This window comes from Cupressus sempervirens, chromosome 11 (assembly GCF_028749045.1).
Source record: "Cupressus sempervirens isolate cs-2001-9-10 chromosome 11, ASM2874904v1, whole genome shotgun sequence".
In the NCBI taxonomy this organism is placed as follows: domain Eukaryota; kingdom Viridiplantae; phylum Streptophyta; class Pinopsida; order Cupressales; family Cupressaceae; genus Cupressus; species Cupressus sempervirens.
This window is the reverse complement of record NC_143128.1, coordinates 428,537,019-428,561,195: the sequence shown is the minus strand read 5'-3', so window position 1 is coordinate 428,561,195 and position 24,177 is coordinate 428,537,019. Positions and strand designations below refer to the sequence as shown.

Here is a 24,177-nt window from a genome sequence, read left to right as displayed (position 1 = left end):
TGACAAAATTAGGAGACAACTTACATACTACAGAAAGAACTAGAGAGAGGGAGGCGTCCCAGAAGTGTGTTGCTGGCGACGTAACTTATACACCTGCTCTGTCCTGATATGGAGATCTGTCTGGATCTGAGAGTTCACTTCGACGGCCTCCTTTAGAAGAAGTGCCGCATCCATGGCCTGCATTCTGGCTAACTGCATCTCATACTCAGCCACATCCTTATCTCGAACCGCTGCCTCCATACTTTGCTTAGCCAAGTCTTTCTCCTGCACCGCGGCTGCCAAATCTGCCAGTAGTGCTATCCGCTCTGTGGCCCATGCTGCCTGTTGGGCGGTCAAGTCGGTGGCTAGTTTCTGTCTAGCCTCAGTTTCAGCTGCCAATGACTGCTCTGCTGCGACTCTGTTCGCCTCCGCACGCTGACGACCGTAGTAAACATCTTTGTACAGTCCCACAATCTCATGCGCTAGTTTCATCATAGGAGTGTCCATGGGTCCCAATTCCGGCTCCGTGGCCCAATCTGTCAGCATCTCCTCTGTCTCCGTTGCCGGCCAGCCCCTATCTATAAAGCAAGTCTCGAATCGCCGAGGACAAATCCCACGAATATATGCTCTGATCAAGTGCCATTCCCTCCGCCGAGTCAGGGCCTGAATTGCCACATCGTGGCCCTTCTTTAATGCAGACTTAATAGTCCTGAGGTAATCCCGACACCTGTCTTCATCTGACCCGTAGTCCTCCTTGGCGAAAGCCTCTAATGACCATTCAGCATCACTGTGTCCCCCCTCGCCAGTGGGAGCCATGCCCACATCCGATGCTGTCGTCTGTGTTGTTGGCGCAACCACGGCATGTGGCATTCCCTCCTCCGGAGGCTGAGGCTGGGGTTCCGCCGGCCATGTTTCAAAACGCCCAGGAGACTGAATGGAGGGACCCCGCTTCGCCGGAGTGAGTCGGAACTGCTGCCTCAAACAACTAGGAGACAAAATTAGGAGACAACTTACATACTACAGAAAGAACTAGAGAGAGGGAGGCGTCCCAGAAGTGTGTTGCTGGCGACGTAACTTATACACCTGCTCTGTCCTGATATGGAGATCTGTCTGGATCTGAGAGTTCACTTCGACGGCCTCCTTTAGAAGAAGTGCCGCATTCATGGCCTGCGTTCTGGCTAACTGCATCTCATACTCAGCCGCATCCTTATCTCGAACCGCTGCCTCCATACTTTGCTTAGCCAAGTCTTTCTCCTGCACCGCGGCTGCCAAATCTGCCAGTAGTGTTGTCCGCTCTGCAACGGCGCCAAATGTTTAGCGTAGAGACAAAGATGAACGCATACAGACAATAGAACACGAACAGCAGTATTATATTCGCAATAGTAGATGAATGATGATTTACAATGATCCCAGACGGGATATAAATACTATTGCCGAACATTCCCGAAGGAGTCTGTCGGCTATAATTATTGTATCCGTTACAAACTATTTACCGCCAGACCGTCGGCTACGGAATACCAAAACACCGCCGGCGGAATACCGAAACACCGCCGGACCGTCGGCTACAGAATGCAAAATACTGCCGGAACCATCCAGTCGGCTAACAGAGGTTTGGCAACAATCTTCTAGTATATTCATCTCCCAATCCAAATATGCCAGGGCTTTGTTAGAAAAATTATGTATGCAAGATTGCAAGCCTACATCTACACCTATGGAGAAAGGTCTCAAGTTATCCACAAAGTCTAATTCTCCTCTCGTTGATGATACTACATACAGGCAACTAGTAACCAGTCTCAATTACCTCTCTGCCACTAGGCCTGACATCAACTTCGCAATCAGCTACATCTCACGTTTTATGATAGCTCCCAAGGCGATCATTGGATGGCAGCAAAGCATGTGCTTCGTTATGTGAAGGGCACTTCAGAGTATGGACTTCTTTACTCTCGAAATTCCCATCCTAGACTCAGTGGGTTCACAAATTCAAATTGGGCAAGATCTGTTGATGATAAAAAGTCAACTTCTGGATATGTGTTTAGTTTGGGATCCGGTACAGTCACATGGACTAATAAGAAGCGGCAGAAAGTTTCTCTCTCCTCTACAGAGGGTGAATACAGAGGGACTGTTAAGGTAGGATGTGAAGTTGTTTGTCTTCGTCAGATGCTTGGGATATGTAGATGTCACTAGCAGGACTGAGTACTCTATTTGTTGATAGCGAGTGTTATCAAGAAATCCAGTCTTCAATGAATGAACCAAGCATGTGGATGTTCACTGTCACTACATACGACAGCTAGTTGAAGACGGGACAATAGATTTGCAATATGTTCCTACCATGAATCACACTATAGACATACTCACCAAGCATCTTGGTCCTGATAAGTTTGTCAAATTCAGAGGACAACTTGGTGTTGTAGATAGATTACCATTAAGGGAGGGTATTATGATAATATATAATCGTCTATTATTAGTTAATGGTAATCTATTTGTAATCTAGTGTAAATATTTGAATGTTTCCAATATTTAGTTAGCTTTACTCAGCTGTCGGTTTTTTAATTTGTAATCTAGTGTAAATATTTGAACGTTTCTAATATTTAGTTAGCTTTACTTAGCTGTCGGTATTTTAGCTTTCTTTCAGCTAGAATAAAATGTTCATATTCTTTACAATTGTTTCCTAAGGAAAAATCGTTCCATTCTTTTACATAAAATGACCTCTCGGTCTCTATTAATAACAAACAAGTATTTTACCAATTACTTCGTAATACAATCTACCAAAACTGCAAGAAAGCATCTATTCCTTCATTTTATTTCTATCTCTGTATCTTTTCTTCTATCTACTTCTACCTTCTTATTGACTGCTGACCTCTCTCTTTGTTTAATATCCTTTCATTATTTATATCTTAAAGAAATGTGACTTTTCAAACTCAAAAGTCATTTCCTTTTAAAAATAAATTACCCCCTTTTGATTGAACAAATCACTGTTTTCGATGTATCCTTTCTTAATCGCATATCTTAAGAATGGCACCACTTCATAAATAAATTAAAGTAGTTAATAATCTTAGTTAGTGCTCTTGACATCATCATAATGTTCTCTGACCTTATTTTATTGTTTTAATAAAATAGCTTCATCATTTTGTATGCATGAAAACTCTTGACGGCAACCCTATTTTTGCGGTAAAAAATTTGGTTGGAATATTATTTAGTATTAACACATCTATACTCAACAGTTCTCTTCATAACAGAACTTATGCACATAGCACGCTTCTTGAAGTTTGATAATGGAGTCATTTTTCTAGGTAGTTATTTTTCTTAAGGCTTATTCTAACCGCTGAGTGGTATCAAAACAATGTTCGAATACACCTGGCACTGTCGTGTACAATAATAGTCTTGGAAACAATGTCTGCTGACACTGTCTTTCTTGTTGCTGGGTGTGTGCCATAACAAAAATGGATGGAGCAGAGATGTGAACTCCACCACACAAAGCCAGTCACGTCTGCGTGCTTCAAAGCCCTCTGCAGGTGTGGCAATGGCGATAAATGTCTCAAGTCCATGGGCTTCAACACATTCATTATCCACCTTCCTTCATCCTTTCTGCCTAACTCCAGAGACCATGCGAGTACATTTTGTCTGATATATATAGTTAGTCATCTGAGATTTTCCCCAAAAAGAAATCTGCTGCTTTTTCATCGTGAGAGATGTTTGCATCCATTGTCATTGCACAGCTCCTGGCTTTGGCCTTCTTCCCACTGCTCCTGTCACTGGTTTTTTCTCTGCAGATTCTTTACTGCTGTGGCTTCTATCCTCACCAATTAGTAGCATTCGCTTCCAAGGGATTTCTTGCAAGTCACAAACAATTGATTATTTATTAGAGCCAAGAGTCTTCAACAGTAAGCTCAACAACAACCCAAACTTCATAGCTTTCATTGGATAGATCATTGCATTTGTTTGCACTCACATAATGGCAGTCAATCTCTCTTTCTGTTCTCTTCCATTACTTGTGGAGGAGATCATTGACAGCATGCAGATGGCAGTAGCGTTTATAGCCAACTTATGTCCCTTACTCTCTCTCTGTTGTTTAATTGCTACTTCATCTTTTAAATTGCATACAGAGATTCTTTGCTTTATTTTTTCCTTTGATCTATGTGGTGTAGGTTCTGTCTGTGTGTGAGAGATCAAAAGCTATATCTAAGGAAAACCTGCAATAGATTTCAATCTCGCATGGGGAGAAAATTCAAGTGACATTCATCTGGATAACCTACGACAAATCAAATATTTGTGGGACCAATCTTTGCACTCCCTTTCAATTTCATTTCCAATTTTGAATTTCTTTAACAAGTAAACGTGCCACTTTCTCCAGATACAGGCATGAACTCATATTCTTCCTTGTCCATTTCATCTTTGAACAACTCAGATGCTATATTGATACATGGTATATGATCACAACTGCTCGCAAGAAGCTTCTTGTCGTCACAACTGCTCAGTCCACCATTAATATTCCTGTCTTGCATCAAACTTATTCACACCCATGACAATACTTCATCAAGTCTCCAACATTATTTCACAAATGAAGGCCCTAATTTTTGCAAATAATAGAGCTCCATCAGGTACATCAAACCAATCCAAAATTAAGCAAAACATAAATTTCATTTTACTGCATAGTAAGTTTTACCAACACACTGGACCAGTTATATTAAGTATCAGCACTGCTAAAAACTATTTTGCTTTACTATCACAGATCTCTATAATACTATATAAATATGATACAGTAGAGGAATCTGAGAAATGCATGTAAAAGTATCTACTATTCTACTCAAATTCTTAAACAGAAAATCCAAAAATACAAATGAAAATAAAATACATCATCCATTGCTAAGGAGAAAGTCTGACTGTAATACTCTCATCAAGGGGCGTTGTTTGTACAGAAGCAACTGACTTCTCTTCATCTGCTGACTGTCGAAATCCTACAAACCTTCAACAAACTAGAGGATCAAAACAAAATCAAAGAGGAAATAAAATATAGAATGCGAATTATTCTTCCTACCAACAACTTCCAGTACTTTACAACACCAAACACCTAATTTTATAAAGGCAATAGCAGATAGTTAAATGATTAGATCTTTTTATATTGTGATGCAATAGGAAACCTTCCTGCTACCATCCATGTCTATATTCCACACCATTAATCATACATTAGAAAATCCATATCTAAGATATTCATCACTCCATTGAATATGATCTTCCAAATCATTCATTCCTCCACAAGTATCCATTTTCAAATAACAAAAGATAAAGTATATATTGTCAGATTAAAAAACTAGGAGCAGGCTGAAAATCAAATGAGTGCTTACCAGAGAAGACCAAGTAAGCCAAAAATGTAAAAGACAGATTCCCAACCAAAATTTTCAATACAGGGTGGGGCAAATATGAGCCTACACAGTTGACAAAAACAATAACTGACAGTTAGAAAATACAAACAAACCTAGTGCAGTAAAAAGTTTTACATTTTTCTTCAAAATCATGACCACAGGAATACAACCATTTTATGTAACAGATCATTCGAAGTTCATTCATTCCCAGTATATTTCTATTTATTCATGTAATTCTAAATACAAATAGGAATTTGTGGATATATGCATATTCGGTAACTTTGTAGATGTTTCTCTCAAAAAAAGAAAATAGTTATATATTTGTTTAAATAAGAAACTTGAAGGCCATAAAAAGGAATTGGCAGAAAGAAGGTATATTAATGTCTGCAAATAGCCAAAACACATCAAAGACACTTGTATGTCCAGCAAGTTCAATAGAAAATCTGTAGGGTAAAAATGGCCCTAGACATAAAGCCAAAACAAAATGTGACAAGAAGACTGAATGTGAATTATAAATAGAAGCCTGACAGGAGAACTTTACAATATACTGGAAACAAAGAAAGACAACCCAAGGAAAGATCCATAAATCCTCAAGTGTCAATTTTCGGTGAGCCATTGGATAAGTCGCCAGTATTATCATTTACCACTGTCGGAGCACTGATAAAAATTATAAAAAAGATTATTGGAGAGCATCTAGGGCTAAGGGGGCTTTGCTGGACAATCAAAAGAAGCGAAAGATTCTGGATAGAACATCTGCTGAGAGTCAAAGTTAGTGAGCTGCCAACAGTATGAAAGAAATGGGCGACATGGACTTACCCCTAAGATCTGTAGAATAAGGATGTCAGAAGTTCCTCAGCATTGAGAACAGAAGAGCCACAACCATCAAAATGAAAGCCTGGGTGTTGAGGAGTTTAAGCCATACTGGGTAACAATTATAAACAATGCCACACCAATCTATTTGCATCCATACATGAATAATAGCATTCAAAAGGCATTTAATGCCTTCAACATCTTTGGCAGGATAAAAGAATATGGTATGAGCGCAGAGAGAGATCTCTGAGCCTGGTTACCTCATAAAGAAAAAACAAAGCTCAAGAGAAATTGTCAGCCATTTGGTCATCAAATCGAACTGGTCGCCAAATATTTTACCTCATCCCTCAAAGAAATGGGATGTGTCAATAGAATGACTGCACAAATAACAAATAGCCAAACCTAATGGAAATGATTGTCACTTATAAGCAACCCATCTTCTGAATACCAACTAATTATAAAAATCCAACTTCTATAGCATAAACTCAAATCCCAAGAATGGATGTCATTCAAAAAACTTGACCTCACAAGAGGTTTCTATTGAATTGTAACCATGTAGAAAGGTCAATTGATGCTCCAAGGAGAATGAAATATGCGAGGCACAACATACTAATTAAAGCCCTACATTTGAGTTACAGATGGTCCATGCTTTTCAACATGTTGACGTTTACACTTGTGCACCTACAAAGAAGATGAAAACAATCTAAATTAGTCAAGCTCATGTGTGGCTTGAGGGGGAGTGCTGAAAGGCTAACACACACTCTAGGAAAAATGGAACTGATGAAAGCTTGTCTTTCTGATTCCATCCTAGATTTAAGTTGTAATGTCCCCTTTATTTAGATATCAGATAAATTAATTAAATATTTAAATTTAAGTTTTCATAATATAATAAATTTAATGATGACTTAATTTAGTTATTTAATAGAGTATTACAATGACTTTAATGGTAAGGTTAAAAAATAGAAAATTTAATTTAATGATAATTTAACTTAACTTTTTAACAAAGAATAAAAATGACTTTTCTGGTGAAGTTGTAAAAAGCCCAACCTAGCTCCATCTAATAACTAGCTGGGTGTAAAGAATTTTGTCTATATTTTTAAAATTGTATAGTTTCGCTTCTTGGCTCTGTTGGTAAGAAAAATCATTGATTAGAAACCTACGAGCCTTGCCCACTCAATGCTGGGATATCTAATCGATTTTGGCCAACTTGACAGGATCAGTCAAATTGACTTAAATCCTCCGCGCTTTTGGCTCCGCTAAACCAAGGCCTGTACACCCGATCCTAGACAGCAAAACTTGGATCCAAGATGATTTATAGCGGACAAATTATAACACAAACATAAATTCCTCAAGTGGCAAGAATTTAAGGCAAGAAATTAAAAGTTATTTAGATCAGTACTTAGGATCATGGGGCAGCCTACATACATCACACCATGGCCCGTCATCAACAATGTTGATTTTCTTTAAAGGATCAGGGGTATCCTTAGCATAATTTGGTCTTTTTGGTTTCTCATCCTTCCAATTTGTATTGTAAGGCATGTCCTGAAGTCTTATCCTATCATTTCTATGGAATGATTGTCGTTCATTTCTATTTTGTTTGACCTTAATTTCTTTTAGCATATCCATTATCTCTTTTAGTTCATCCTTCTTAGGGTTTTTAGGATTATATAATTTTGGATCATCCCTTTTGTTAATTTTGCCTGCTGCTTTCCTATCATTTTCAATTGTCATGGCAACTTTGAAAGCTTGTGGCAATGAAGAAGGTCTTTGAGATCTTATCTCATAATGAGTTTTACTATCAAAAGCACTTAAGTAGAAGTCAATCAAAAATGAATCCACCGGTCTAGTCTCCCTCAGAATCCTATTGAGAACTTTGTTAAATCTTTTGTTAAATTCTGATACTAACTCATTTGTATTCTTTTTAATACTTGTTAATTCATGTGAAGCAAAGGATGTGCCATTATGATTACCAAATTGCTCAATAAATTGATCAGCAAAATAACACCATCTAGAAATGGATCCATTCAGAAAACTTCTATACCATTCTGCAGCATCCTCGGTCAATGATTGTACAAAAAGTTTCATGAATACATCTTCGCGATCTTCCTCACAATCTTCAATTACATTTTTCAGATTAATCGCATGTCGCTCAGCAAATTCTATTCCACTTCTTGAAAATTTTGGAATAGCATTCCTTAAGTCATTTAATATCGGATTTGGATATCCTCTAATCCCATTGAAATCAAGTTGTCTATATCTTCCAATTGTCATAGGCTGCCTTATTGCTTCATTTCTACTGCCCTGATTTTGCACCATATGACCTTGGGTGTTTTGATTGTTATTATTTTGATTCAAACCATAGGATTGTCTAATGTTTACACCATTTTGCGAAACTCCTCTAGTATGTTGCCCATTACTCCAAGCCCTTTGATTAATGTGGAAATGTTTGTTAAAATTATTATTTTGATTCTTATCCCTTTTGTTCTCATATAATGGATTAACATGACTAGTAGCAAATTGTGATTCTATATTCTTTCTATGAGGTGGATTATACTTTGATGATGTATTCACTTCATTTTACATTTGATCGAACCTTTCTTCCCTCCACCTATCTGATTTATCTTCATCACATGCTTTTCTAAATGGGGATGCAATAAGATCCTTTGATATCCCTATTTTTCCAAGAATATCATCCGGCTGCATTTTTAGCATTTTGGCCAATATTGCATTATTACCATTTGTTGTTTTAGCCATCTTTTTTATTATCATATCCCATTGCATTATTTGTTCTTGTTTTTCATCATCCTCAATATGAGTTATCTCGCATTCTGGCTCTTCATCTACCTAGGAATGTGAAAGAATGGATTATTGTTTTCCTCATCCTTCTCAAGGCTGTTGTGACTTGATTCACCCATATCAGAATGTTTTTGGTCCTTTCTTGAAAATTTATGTGTCCTGTGTAAAACATTTTTGACTTTTGATTTTTACTCTTCTTATTTCTTGGTTTTTTCTCAAAAGTTAATTGCTCAAGTCTTTTAGGTCGGGGATTTACTGATCTTCCCCACATACACCTCAAAAGCAAACAAATGCTCCTTAATAAAATATATTAATGAAACACAATAGAGTCGCCACTTCCTTTTAAGAAAGAAAGAAATATCTAGGTGTCTATCCAATAGAGTCAATGCCAACAATATCTTGAGAATGATTTTTTGAAAATAACAATAGAACTTTATTCTTAGCCGCTTTCAATTTTTTACGTGAAATCGAAAAAACTTCAGATTAAGTGAGAATTAGGGCTTTGAACACGGTTAGAAATCTCAAGAAGAACTTTATGAATTTTTGCTTAAATGCTGATAAGAAAATTAATTTACAGAATCTAAAAATAATAAAACAGAAAATGACAATACTAAAAGTAAACTTAATAATTTGTTCACAATTCTGGTAAATGCTTTTAAAAAGGACAAAATCTGAAAACTTACCACAAAATCGTGCTTAAATGAAACTCTGGACTGGTCTAATGGAGTAAATTTGCAAAGCTTACTTACGACTTTATTCCCAGTAAAGTCGCCAATCTATTGGTAATCAAAATCGTTGATTAGAAACCTACGAACCTTGCCCACTCGATGCTGGATATCTAATTGATTTTGGCCAACTTGACAGGATCAGTCAAATTGACTTAAATCTTCCGCACTTTTGGCTCTGCTAAACCAAGGCCTATACACCCGATCCTAGATAGCAAAACTTGGATCCACGATGATTTATAGTGGATAGATTATAACACAAAGATAAATTCCTCAAGTGGCAACAATTTAAGGAAAGCTTCTGGATTGTGACTAATGAGTATTATTCTTCGAATTTTGATTACCTTAGTAGAATTGTGAGTTGCTGAAAGGAAATTTTAAAACGAATTACTAAAACAAATAAAATCAAACTCTTAAAGGAAAGAGGCTAAAGTATTGCCAGCATATGAATTGAAAATTATGAGCAGATTAGTGATCAGTACCAAGGTTTAATTGGGTAATAGAGTCAAATATATACTTCTCACATACAACTTTATGATATTGGTTATACTATATTTGTAAATGATTCAGTTATTACGATGCCTCAAATTGTTACACTTTTCACGTATTTAGATTAGTTTATGATGTTTTAACCCTTATGTGGACAAAATAGATACAAATAAACAAATTAATAATATCTTACAATATTTGTATTTATCAGATCTAAATAGTAACGAACAATTCGATCTACCTATCGTAATAATGAATTATAAACAAATAAAGAGTAAAATGATCACAAAGGATGAATCACATATATTTTAACTCTAAAACAAACAAAGATCTTACAGATTATATTGTATGAGAGTTGGTATTGAAGACACTCTGATTATCGATGCCCTATTCAACACCACTTTGATCCCATACAATGTCAAAATTTATGCTCAAAAAATCTGAATTTCCACCTGCTTAGTTCAAACTTTAGACTCTCCCTTTGAAGAAGTTTAACAATATCTATAATTTTTTTATATGCAGAACTTCTTTGTCAAAGCAATCTAAATGGTCATTTGAATTTCTATCGCACATATTTATAAACACCCAAAGGGTATCGATTGCTTTGCTCATATATTGCAACCCTTCATAAAAGAAAACTAACCAATGTTTATATGATTTTAAACAAAACCAACAACAACCGCCTATTTAATCATTTGTTTTATATATGTTAAGCGGCAAGTGCTTATGACTTGTGATTGCGTGCAACTCCATCCTTTGCCTCATACGCATCCTCAATGCAACAACGTTCGCAAGAGAAAATCCCGTTCAAAGCTCCAAAAAAAAGAAAACTGATCGCGTGCTAAGACCTACAGGGCACAAAAAGACAATCAGTATTACTTAAAGTGTCATTTCTTACACAAAAGACAATTACGCATTGCTTTGCTTCCGCCCTAACCCTGATGTGGCACTTGTCTGCAGTCTTGGCAATATTTGCTTTATTTAATCATTATCGAGCTCTCAAACCTTGTGTCCAACACCTAATTACTTGCTCCTCCAAGATCGATTATGAAAAGATCGAATGCATCAAACAATAAGCTCTGAACACAATACAAAAGTCTCTAGAACAAAGAGAGGATGTCGTCTAATAAGAGACACCTGAGGAATACTACGATATGGCAGTTAAAAACATTCACACCATTTCAAAAAAAAAATCTCTTAAGTAATAGTCGACAATCAAGCCTCCTTTGCATTGACAGCAAGAGAGAATGGTGCCAGGTCATTCATTCTTAATGAACACAAAAGTTGATAACGAAATTCCAATAGTCAACCGATGCAAATACAATAGGGATGAGGAACAAAGCCGATCGAACAGTGCATGATGCATGTGGTGCGATGATTTCCAACATACTGGAAGCTTATCTAATATTCAAAAACTCCATATTAATGATCCTTCTTCCGAATACCTGTGCTTGCAATACTCCAAATGCCTTCTGTTGGGCATCATATTCAAAGGTTCAACTTCAGTGATATACTTGGCTCCATCATTATCATGTCTTCAACCTTATTGTTCCTTCTAAAAATATAGATTCCTCCTTCATTCGAACATTTCTATCTTATCATTGCATAGAGCAGGCTTTCGTCCTGTCATAGTTTTATTCCATTCTCTAATAAACTTAATGCACAAGTTTGATGTTGCTCATTTAGCTTATGACTTCTTCATAAAAATGTTGAAATCTGGATATGCTCCTAATAACTTATGGATTATTGATTAATGGTCTGTGCACAACAGGCATATTAGATGATGCTTATAAACTGTTTGGAGTGTTACAATAATAGTCAGTGCTCTAACTTCGGTTCAAATGACAAACAACTCAATTTGCAGCACTATGCTATACAGCACAAAGAAAGGATTTTTAGTAAGCTTTTACTAAACAATAGCACACTGCAAAGACTGCTTGAAAGGATATAAATTTCTGATAAGCTCCATGAAACTAATACTCCATCTCAGATTCCTGAAGATATGGATAACAAAGGATGCATTGGTTCTGATTGTTTGTTCTTCTCACTCCTCTTATTAGCTTTCACATTAATATTATTACTTTTCTTCGTATTAATTTAATCATAGACTTGAATATATATATTGCAAACATATGCATCTCTTGGTTATATCTTTCCCGTTGGTTGTCATGACATCGATAACAAAGTGATAGGAGAATGCGCAAAAATGGAGACTAGAATTTGGGCTCCATCAAGTTCCTTGAAACATACAAATTCCTTTGATTTCTTATAACAATTAAATGCACATAGCCAACCGGAATTTGTCTAATCAATGTAAAAGAATACCTCTCTTATTGCCTTGTATTCTGCCAGCTATACAATTGTTGACCACTTTATTTAATTATTTAAAAAAGTATGCAGCAATTTATTAATTGGCTCATAAAACCAAAATAAATAACAATGAACCTAGCTTGAAAAATAGACGGCAATGATCAATGCAGAAGTTATGTCCAAGCTCAAAATGCTCTATCAAATTGCTTTAGGAAGGCCGCAGGCAGTCAGCAACACCACTTGACGTGCTCAAGATACTCTAGTACCAACCGCAGCTAGTTGGGAATGCAAAACCAACTCAACAAATGCCAAAAAGCATTCCTCCAAATCCTTGCCGATACCAATACGCAAACCCAATATTCAACTACGGCTGTGGTTAGAACATCCACACAGCCATTAACATTCCACAGGCCCAGTTTAATGCCGTTTAACTCCCACACAAAGGCTACAGAATTGGACCTATTCCAGAACTTAGAACGCTGCCCCCAAATGATACTCGGCACTCCTTCAAATTAGAATTCAATTTCCAGCAGCAACCACCAATTGAAGAGTAATTTGAATCTCTTCCAAATGTTAGTCTATCAGCATCAACAAAACTGCAAATACAATATAGACAATAGGAGTTTTGACAATCGCTATACCTCAACAACAATTGCTTCAATTCACAAACTCAGAATTCTCAAAAATATAATTCCAATCTCCCGGACACAGATAATGACAGTAAGGAGAATTGACTAGTGAAGCCACTATACCTCAGCAGAGACTTCAAACATTAGAAACTCAGAGACCCTTATACTTTAGCAAGGGCTCACAACTCAGACTTCAGGAAAAAGCCATAGAGGCAATCAAAAGAAATTAAATTTTCAAGTGTGTTTTTTCCCAATGAAAATAACTCTCATTTATAAGATTTTTGTTGGCAAAAGTTTCCATTAAATTCCACTTCAAAAAATGTGAAAGTTTTTTCCCAAAAGAACTTAACACTAGAAACTTTCCAACTTGCTTTTTAGAAATATCTCTTAAGTCATTATTATAATAATATAAACATTATTATAATAATGCAACTCAATGAATAAATAAATAAGAGCTCATGTAATTATTAACCTGATCAGTCGTAGGTGACGACCAACTGTGGAGCCATCCACTCTGTTGCTAAAAATAGCAACTACCCATAATACACTTACTAAAAATAGTAAGTAATCAGCTGAGACCCCCAAAACACCTTATCAGCTCACGAGGGTCGCTATGATGAGCTAACTCAATCAACTCCATAAACTAGCCAAAAACAAGGACATTATAGAAGTTAAGTTAGTGAAGTTATTTTATAATTTTTTTCCAAAGTTTAATCAAAGTTTAAAAGAGGAAATTAAAACACAAGAAGAAAAGTTAATAACGAGATAGACAAGGGAAAATGGAGAGACACTTAAATAGTCTTTGTTGGGTGGATATTTTGCAACCGACAGTTTTGGGTAAAATCCAGTCGCAAAATAGGATGACCAACCACAACATATGAGATAGAGTCTCTCCTACATTAAATGGAAGGCTCCCCCTTCTCACCGTTCCTTGGATCAACTCAAGGTAAGCAAGAAACTGAGAGATGTGAAAGGGGTGTTACCAATATTCTTTCCTCTTAGCTTTCAGGAAAGATTTCACTTACCCGCAAAGCGAGTAATGGACAAGATGAAATCTTTAACTACACTTCTATCTAATAGCTAGAAATGGTGATACCAATAAACCAACCCCAACTCAAAGGCTGATTGAAATTGTACTGGTTTGGCTCTACGTCTCATTTGTCTAATTTATAAGAAAAATCACTAGCATTGGTGGGCAAAGACTTCCAAAAGTAAATGATCTCTATTCTATAAGGAAAACCTCTACCATTGGGGCAAAAAGGCTTCCAGAAGTAGGGAAATTCTAACTATTTTTTATGAGTTTGAGATGGTAACACAAGCTACGGTCAAAGCTTCTAGTGTAAGTATTATCACAATCACTCGTAGCCAAAGCTTTGACTCTAATTGCTTCTTAACTCACCATGCTCTATTATTGAACACACAAAAATGACATGAATTAAAGACAATAGGCACAAACTATAGTCAAAGCTTCTAATTTTCTCTATTATAATTGCTTCAACTCAAAGCTTTCAATCCAATTGCTTCTTTTACTCACTTTTCTCCCAAATTTGTACTACACAATCAAAGTTACACTTGCACAAGTTTGGCGAAGCTTTCTAGCATAAGTATTATCACAATTGCTCCTAGTCAAAGCTTCAACTTTGATTGCTTTGTAATTCACTATGCTCTATTATTGAACTCACAAAAATGACATAAATCAAAGACAATAGGCACAAACTACAGTCAAAGCTTCTAATTTTCTCTATTACAATTGCTTCCACTCAAAGCTTCGAATCCAATTGCTTCTTTTACTCACTTTTCTCCCAAATTTGTGTTACACAATCAAAGTTACGCTTGCACAAGTTTGGCAAAGCTTTCTTGCATACACCCAAAAGATGATTTTTACAATGAGGAGGCACTCCTTTATATAGGCAAAGGAGTTGAGAAAAAAGTGGACGAAAAAGTGGGCGCAATTCAACCAACCTTGACCCAACCAAACTAGGTGAGAGATTATTTGATTACATATCATTAGGACATGCAATCGAATTACATGTGATTGGATTATATGCATACCATCTTCTGCATCTGCAACCTAGAAAACACTTGAAGAGAATGTTGAAACCGTTGATTCAGATGGAATCAATACTATAGATTGTCAGCAAAGGCCTTGTACTTGATGATGCAATCCTAGATGATAACAAGATCAAGTCTTGTTCCTAAATTTCGTGCCACTAGACTCACCTTGATAATCATGGTGTTGTGTCTTTTGATAGCCTCTGACTCTCTTTTGATGAATTGTCCATTGTCATTTGAAAACTTGATGCGATCAAGCGTGTTGGGTGGATATTTTGCAACTGATAGTTTTGGGTAAAAATCCAGTTGCAAAATAGGATGACCAATCACAGCATGTGAAACAGAGTCTCTCCAACCTTAAAAGGAAGGCTCCCCATTGTCATTGTTTCTTTGAGCAACTCAAGGTAAGCAAGAAGTCAAGAGATTTTGTAAAATGGGTGTTACCAATATCCTTTCTTCTTAACTTTCAAGAAAGAATTCATTTACCTGTGGAGTGAGTAATGGGCAGGGTGAATCTCTAACTACACTTCTATCAAGAGCTAGAAACAGTGATACCAATAAACCTTCACTAACTGAAAGGCTAGTTAAAAATGTACTAATTTGGCTCTAAGTCTAGCCGTACTTCTATATGAAAAGTTTTACAATTAGGGCACAATGACTCCTAAAAGTAAGAACAACTTAACTATTTTGCGAATTAAGAAAGAAGTATAAGCTACAGAGAAAGCTTCTAGCTATACACTTCCACAATTGCTCCTAGTCAAAGCTTTGGCTCCAATTGCTTCTTAACTTTTTTTATATTCAATTCACAAGATACAATTACCCAAAACACAAGATAACGTGAATCAAAGATAACTTAAATGAATTATAGACAAAGCTTATAACTCACACAAGTAACAATCTCACTTAATCAAAGTTAAGTCTCAAATGCTCTTTTGTATTCACTTTCTCTCAAAATAGTGCTACACAAACATAGTTATGCTGGCACAATTTCTCCAGAGCTCTCTTGCATAAAGATAATGATGATTTTACAATAAGGGGGCACTCCTTTATATAGGCACATGAGTTGAGAAAAAGGTGGAGGAAAAAGTGAGAGCAACTAAACCAACTTTGACCTAGTCTAACTAAAAGATAAAATATAGAGTTACATGCAACTCGCATTACATCCTTTTACATACATGTAAATCACATTACATGTAATCACACTTTTTCATATAATGCCAAATTTGACGATGATATCATGCACTGTGAGAAGATCAGCGATTTCCATGGTCTTTGATATAGCTTCGATCCTCATTGCATCTACATATGTTGATTGCACAACTTTGGAATTTGCTACCATTGAATCTAACAAGTGTTTTGTCGAAGATTTATACAAGACAAACTTGTTCATTGTGTGTGAACCAAAGTTTTCAAAATCTACATCAGCATTGATCCCAATTGTATATTCTGAGCTTACCCTTTCAATTGCAATGAGATTACTGGAATCATCAATAACATGGCATCCCATGTGTTCCAAATGATAGGTAACACCTGTTCAACTACTTAGCAATCTCCAAGTGTCGCCTGCAACTTTGTGATCAACTTCCTCAATGTTTCCTCTTTGTAATCAATAAGTCCTTGAAATCAAAAGAACATTTCACATGACAAAAGAATGTCACATGAAACCAAGGCATCTAGAGAAAAACTTTCCATTTCATCCCAATCATTGAGGATTTCCTTCAAATTATCCACTTCTCAAGTCAAAGAAGAAATCAAGTTTTGCTCCATTCCATTCATTTCTTTGATGCACCTAAGAATTGCAAATGTCTCTGCGATGGCTCGGACTCCTTCAGAGATGATCTCTCCTATCCAAGACTTGGCGGCTTCAATCAACTTTCTCTCCTTGGATGTTTGACACATAGCAACAAAACTTTGACAAGATTGTTGCTGAATGACCTTGTTCAAGCAAGAAACCTCATGTTTCAATTTATTTTTCTTCTCTCATAGCTAATGATTGTTCTTTGATACATTAGCTAATGCATCTTTAGCATCTTGTAAACAATTCAGACGCTATTGCTTTCAGATTTCAACCTTAGTGAACTTATAATCAAAACGAGTAAGTTTCTCTGTAGGTTTGTCCACCAAGGGGTCAGCAACTTCAACGAACTTGGTTTTATCTGAATCAACCAAAATCCTTGAAACAATCTTATATTTCAAAGATTTGGATTTGGTCTTCTTAACAAGGAGATTATCTAGCAGTACGACCACTTTTATTCTCTTTGTTGTGATTCTACTCAACCATGCAGACAAACTAAAACCTTCATCTGTAGAAGCAAATATAGGGGAGACCATTCGCATTGATCCAAATTGTATTTCCGTTGTAACAGAACAAGATTCAGTTTGCATAGCACATGCTGAGAAGATTCTGTCATGAAAAGCTCAAAACCCGTCAAAGATGTATCAAGTTGGGAAACTTGACCACTTGTGAGAGTTGGAAAATCCTCAAACACATTTGCCAAATGTTCATATTGTTCATTTGCAGGAATAATAGGAGCAACAGAAGAAATAGGAAGGGCCATTGTAGTAACTTTCGAGACTGGAATAGGAGTGAAAACCGTGGAGAATGAATCCACATCATCATCTACCTCATCCAGAAAAGGTGCTTCATGTATAGACGGTGCATGAGTTTGTGCAGGCTTTGGGGGAGATATGATCATGACTTCCCCTTCTTCATCTATATCTTCCTTATTCGATTCAGTCTCTAGTTCCTCTTCTGGTTCTTCCTCTAACTCTTGAACTAGTTCAAAGATCTGAGAAGACTTAGAACCTTTTCCACCATTCGATTTGAATTTGAGAGAACCCTTAGCATCAAAGAATGAGGCACCATCTTTCCATGTAATCTCTAGCTGTGACTTCCCACCAGGAGGGCCAAAGCTCCCACAATCCAATCCCATCTTAGGATTAACTCTTTTAAGGCCTTTATTTTTCAGCCATTTGTTAGTGTTTACCAAGATGGATTGAAATCTATCCATGATAGATGTACCTTTCTAATGTTGCCACTGAATAGGGAAAGGGCACTTCTTATCAAAGTCAGCTTGATGAAACTCTGGATCAAGAATGCTGTCGTCATCTTCAACTTGGAAATCTGAAGGGATCTCCAACATGTTGAGATCCATTATCTACTGAAGGGTTAATCTGAAGTAGTCCATCTTCATGATGTCAAGCTTTGTTCTTGTATCAATCCAAATATCCTCGATGCGATGAACATGCGTGAAAGCTCTTTTCATTTGAGAATTCATCTCTCAGTAATCAAAGTCAAATCTAGCTTTGAACTTCTTCAAGGTGATCAACTTCTAAATACTTTTTCAAGTTATTATTGCTAATTTCTTGTATGCTAAGTCAATAATCCCTTTATGTACCTATGTATTTTATTGATAGTTTATGCAATTGATTTGATGAAATTCATGATTTCTTGGTATCTTGAATTGTATGTGCTAGTATAACTTATCCCTTTCTACATTGTGGTTTGCTATACTTCTTTCATCATCATTACATATTAGAGAAACATATTTTATCAAGAGAAGCCCCTTTTGTAATTGTCATTAGTTGTGAGGTCCTATATGATTTTTGTATGTCTTCCAATAGGGTTTTTGGCGTTATTTTTCTTTTGGTTTAATGTTTTCTACTTTTTCTACTTTCTGGTTAAAAGTACACTAAAATATTTAATACCCCCATTGTACACGGGAGTTTCCCTTCTCAAACACAAAGGAAGATCACAACAAATCGTTATTTGGTCACAATCTATCGAATTATTGGTGTAATGCCCCCTTTTCTAGTCATTTACATATGTTACTTCGTTAGCCTTTTCCATCATGGTATTGTGGTCTAACTAGGTCCTTGCCAAAGGCTAGTATGAGTTTGACACATGCTTCTTCACTTTCAGGTCGATCAAAGCCAAGATAGCATGGAATCCTGATACTTACTATTTATGGTAAGTCAGTTGGGGTCCATATTTCCATGTTTGCAGTATTGGACTCGGAGCATCTTGCCGAGAGCTTTCTGGCAAACTATTATACATGGCTTTCTAAGTTTGATGGCATATTTATTTTAATGTCTCAAAAATTAACATGTTTTGATAAAGTGACTTTAAAATTAAAATAGGGGATTTAATAAATCACTTTAGCTTATAAAGTTATATTATTCTCTCAAGTGGGAAAAGTACAATTAGAAGGGAAAAGAGAATTAAAATGAAGTGAAACAAGGGAATATAAAGAGTCATCCTATTGTGCTTAGAAGGAGCGGAGGGAGCTCAATTTCAGCAGGCTTGGATATTAATTTTGTTTGCGATTTCTAATGGAGAAATTAAGGAAGTGCTTCAGCTTATGTTCAGGATCTGAGGATGTAAACACTCAGGTTCTTCTTGGGTGGATTGGACATAGCCCTGATTCATCAACTGTGATGAATTCACAACAGAGTTCACAATTGCATTTCAGGTTCATTTCTGATTATCCACTCTAACTGTTATCACTATTTATACGATTGTATTGTTATTGTATTACTAGTTTATAATGCAATAACGAATTATGGAGTATTTGCTAGTTATTTACTGGTTAATGTTGCTGATTATGTATTGGTGATTATTGTATAAATCCTTGTTTATGATACTGAAATTAATTTGAGGAAATTGGAGAGAATATCTGGTAGGATATTATAGCTGGCACAATTGTCACTGTTTCTAGGGTGAACAGGGTTGGTATCAAAGATAGTATTCCAGTGACAAATCTGTTCACCGACAGAATTATACATAAATAATTCAGTATCGTAAATAAATATTAATGACATTAAATATACTCAAAATTATATAAATAGTTGATTTGTATTCATTATTAATATATTAATGAGTATTTCAATGTGTTGATATATACATATATAAATATTGCACGCGCACGCGCGTGCGCGCACACACACACACATTTCAATATTATGTATAAAGCACGATTCATGTTTTAATTTATTATCCTTCATTCTACATTCATGCATACACATATCAATGATGAACTTTTCTATGTTTACTTGCATAGTTTTGATATTTATAATTCAAATTTATATCTTAATTGAGGGTCATCACATGGGTATTGCTTCTTCGTTTGTGAGGACAGAAACCCTTGCAAGCAACATTGTCCAAATAGTTGAAAGACACTATCTGAAGAATTTCTTGGTGATTTCATTAAGAGATTGCTCATTGGAGAAGGTATGCATTTCAGTTTTGCACAATTTATAGAATAACTGATCAGTACAGGTGATTTGAAAGGTGATTTGGAGGCTTTCGTTGTTTATTGCTGCCCACTGCACCATCTCAAAACCTTGGACGTGAGGCTTTTATAGAAAAAGATTTGCCTTTGAGGGTTTAAACCTGTATTCTTCGAGTTTTAAAACTTGCTGCAAAACAGTTCAATTTTGGAGTCATTTGGTGAACTACCTGTGGCTTTTGGAAATTTTATTTGCTGGTCATTGTTGTAGCATATCTTTATTTCACCAAATTAGAAAATGGATATGCCGGATTTAGATATGCAATAACGATTTAGATATGCAACAACATTTTATTTTCTAGGCTGATCTTGACACATGATAAATTTTGTAAAATCAGTTTAAGATTTAATTCTGGAATTTTCAATGGTGTTATTTCTAACTATTGTTCACTTTCTGAGTTTGTAAAAGTGCTGCAATTTTATCTTTTTGTTTGCGCTATAATTGTCATTGTTTGTATTGTCAAAAACAATTCATATAAGAATCAAACACAAAAAAAAAAAAATCAGACCAAAACAGGGCTGCACATTACAACAGTTCAAGTTTATGCTAATATTATTTACTTATGAACTAGCAATAATCTCATCTAATCTTGAATTATACTTATTACCCATATTCTAATTTACAAAAAAGGCTCAGTAAACTATGTCATGTTGATCAAGAGTTGTCAATATTACAAGAAAACAATTATCATATGAAAATCAATTTCAGTTTTGGCAAGAAAGATGTGCATTATTGCAGATCATGTTAAAGTCGATCCTGCAAACAAAGATCTACATAGGAGGCTTTCTAGTTTTGGCTGGTTATCATCGATGCTTCATCAAGAACTATCCCCACACAGCAGCACGCCATATTAAAGAAATAGCCATTCATATGGGCAAAGGAAATGGAGCAAAGATTTGAATAGAAAGTCCTTCTGCACATTTTTCAAAAGCACAATGCAAAGCCTTTATAGTAAGCATGATATGAGATTTATGCAAAAAACAGAACTAATTATTTTGCACCTTGAATAACACGGTAAATAACCTTCTTGATATTTTGTTTGCAATCCTAAATTATAAAGCTACGCAATCATATTATAGAATAAACAATATATTGAAATTCATTACTGACAACAAACTTATCAATAGATACTTATCTCCTATTGTCTATATCAATTCCATTCAAATTCATTTATGCATTAATAATTTCATGCCAGACTTCTGTTTCGCTTTGGCCTTTTCTCAAAGCAATTTCAAATCCAAAAGCATGGTTTTATACAATAAAATATAAGGCAGAATTACAATATTAGATGTAGCACAAGAACTGCTTGCGAAAAAACAAGCACATAGGTTACTAACCCAAGAACACTTCCAACACTCAAACCACTAAACACAAATGCAACTGCTCTTGAACGTTGTGATGCGGGAATAGTTCTGCATATAACCAAAGAATCAATAGTGACAATGTTAAAATTTGGGATCTTAGAAAACTAATCATTGTAAACAAAATCTAGGATAACTGAAATGAGAATCATAAAAAACATAATTTTTACACATTACACAAGATATACGTGGAAAAAACCTTTTGGCAAAAAACTCAATAAAGCATCATTTTATTAGAACATTTAAAAAACATAGTTTATCACAAATAGACTGAATTAGGGGACACTCCTCCTTAACTCCACATGGCCAAAAATACCTTTTGTGCATGTGATATAATTTACTATATAACTACAAAACTTGTTCTCTCAAATGTGTGAAAAACTACTTGAGTGTAGAAAGAATGGGGGCAAGAACAGTCGCAAATTTTCAATAACCCCCATTGACAAATAATTAATAATCTAATCTAATAATATTAGATTATAATTATTTTAAATGGGATATGCATGATAAAATAATTAATATATATGATTTCATAACCTTATATTAGAACAGTATATATATGTTATAAGGGTACTATTGTGTTCTAACGGTTAGCAATTAGAATATCCAATAGTCTCAACACTTGTACCTATCAGAAAGAACAGTCTAAATTATTGAAAAAAGTTCAAAAGTCATTGTATCTCTTCTGTCTATTGTATCTGTTAGAAAATTTAATAGGTAAAAAAGAACTTCAGATGGAATATAGATATTTTGGTTGCTATTAGAATTTAAAATGATTTTTCATTATGTAATGCTTCCTTTCTAGAACTTATAGCATGATGATGTCTTTAGTCTATTTCCCCTTGGATCTATAGGCTAACCAGGACATTTAAGGGGCCTCAGCAATTTTAGTTGCAGATCATTTTGAGGTGTTTAGAAGCAATTTCGAGCATACTTACTATACTAATTCTAAATATGATTAGGAACTGCTGTGGCAGTGGTGTGTTGATGGTAAATGTTTAATATCAACAAAGGATTTATTCATCATTGATATGATTTTTGTGCATTACTAAAGTTAGTATATAATGCTAAATTTAAATATTGAACTTTATAAATGTTAAGCCTATAGTTGTGGGAGACATTTGAGATTAATGGAAAAAGCATCACAGAGAAACAAGAATCGCAATAAAATAATAGTTGGAAAAGCAATCGTGGTAAAATAGGAATTGCACGAAAACTAGGGAAAGACAAAATACCGAAAAAAAATGGAAAATGCAAACAAAGATTTTGTTTATTCCACATAGGAAAGGTAAGTTAATGAGCTCTTATGAAAGCATTATAAAAGAGATTCAAGGGCTCTCTCTCAACATGCTTGGTTATTGTCATATCCCCTCTTTTACCTCAGTTTAGCAGAGACATGTGAGTCAGCTTATTATGGGGTCTTGTAGCCTGACAGGGTTGGATAGAGACCCAGCATGGTTATTCAATGTTGGGGACTTGATGTTCTGGCAGTTATTGATCAGTTGGGAGACGTTCCTGGTTTTTAGGAGGCAGTTCCTACTTTTTAGGAGGTATGATCTTGCCCAAGGTTGGGTCTCCATGAGATTACTCTTTGGGTTCAATTTCAGAGGGATAGGGCTTGTTTCCTAAATTTTAGGAGCATCCCTAGATTTTAGGGATGAGACTGCCAATGGATCCTTGATTTCCAACTTTAGTCATAGACAGGTGACAGGATGATTTTATGGTTTGCGATGTCAATTGGGCATTTTGTGGCTATTTGGGTTATATTTTTATTATTTCCTAAGTTAGCGTTTAATAATTAAATAAGGCTAAGTTATTAGCCATTTTGGAGTAATAAGGGGTTTTTGGCCTCATCTGGAAGCACATCCTATGGTGTGATAGCTCATTGGAAAGGTCTCGAAATTCTCTAAATCTTTCTCTCAGGTCTCAGGGCAATTCAGTGAACAGATTTCTGTCTATGGGGAAAAAGGTCATTTTCTAGTAACATGACCACTTTAAAATAAGAAATTATAACACTTTCACTACCCAACGCCACTTGGAGACACTTAGGGTTTGATTTGCAATTGAGAGGGGTTATAAGGAGATAGAGGCTTCATTCTAAGATCATCTTTTGCATATTTGACAACTTGTTTATGAATTTGCTCTGAATGGGCGATTTCTAGTTTGGGACGCAAACCCCACGTTAGTTATTGGTTGGGACGTAGCCCTCAGCAATCTTTGGCACCGAATCTCTTAGGCATTGTGTGTGGTCATTAAGGACAGAGGCATCAATTCTCATTGGGGTTTCAGCATGGCATATCATCTTTCTAGTTGGGACGTGGTTCATTGCACCCTAGGGACGCCATTTGCAGCAGATACACTACGTGGTGTATAGAGT

General features: G+C 35.7%; 1 protein-coding gene across 7 annotated transcripts in view; it reads right to left on the bottom strand.

The window, feature by feature from the left end:
- Nucleotides 1-24,177, bottom strand: part of PHT4;5 (phosphate transporter 4;5) — a 331,556-nt gene that overhangs the window by 228,661 nt on the left and 78,718 nt on the right. For all 7 annotated transcript variants that reach the window (XM_089810737.1, XM_089810736.1, XM_089810733.1 and 4 more), the window contains 3 exons: nt 21,777-21,851; nt 5,322-5,402; nt 4,869-4,942 (listed from right to left, as the gene is read on the bottom strand). In XM_089810737.1, coding sequence (XP_089666863.1) covers nt 4,869-4,942; nt 5,322-5,402; nt 21,777-21,851 — 230 coding nt within the window. The remainder of the gene's footprint in view (nt 1-4,868; nt 4,943-5,321; nt 5,403-21,776; nt 21,852-24,177) is intronic.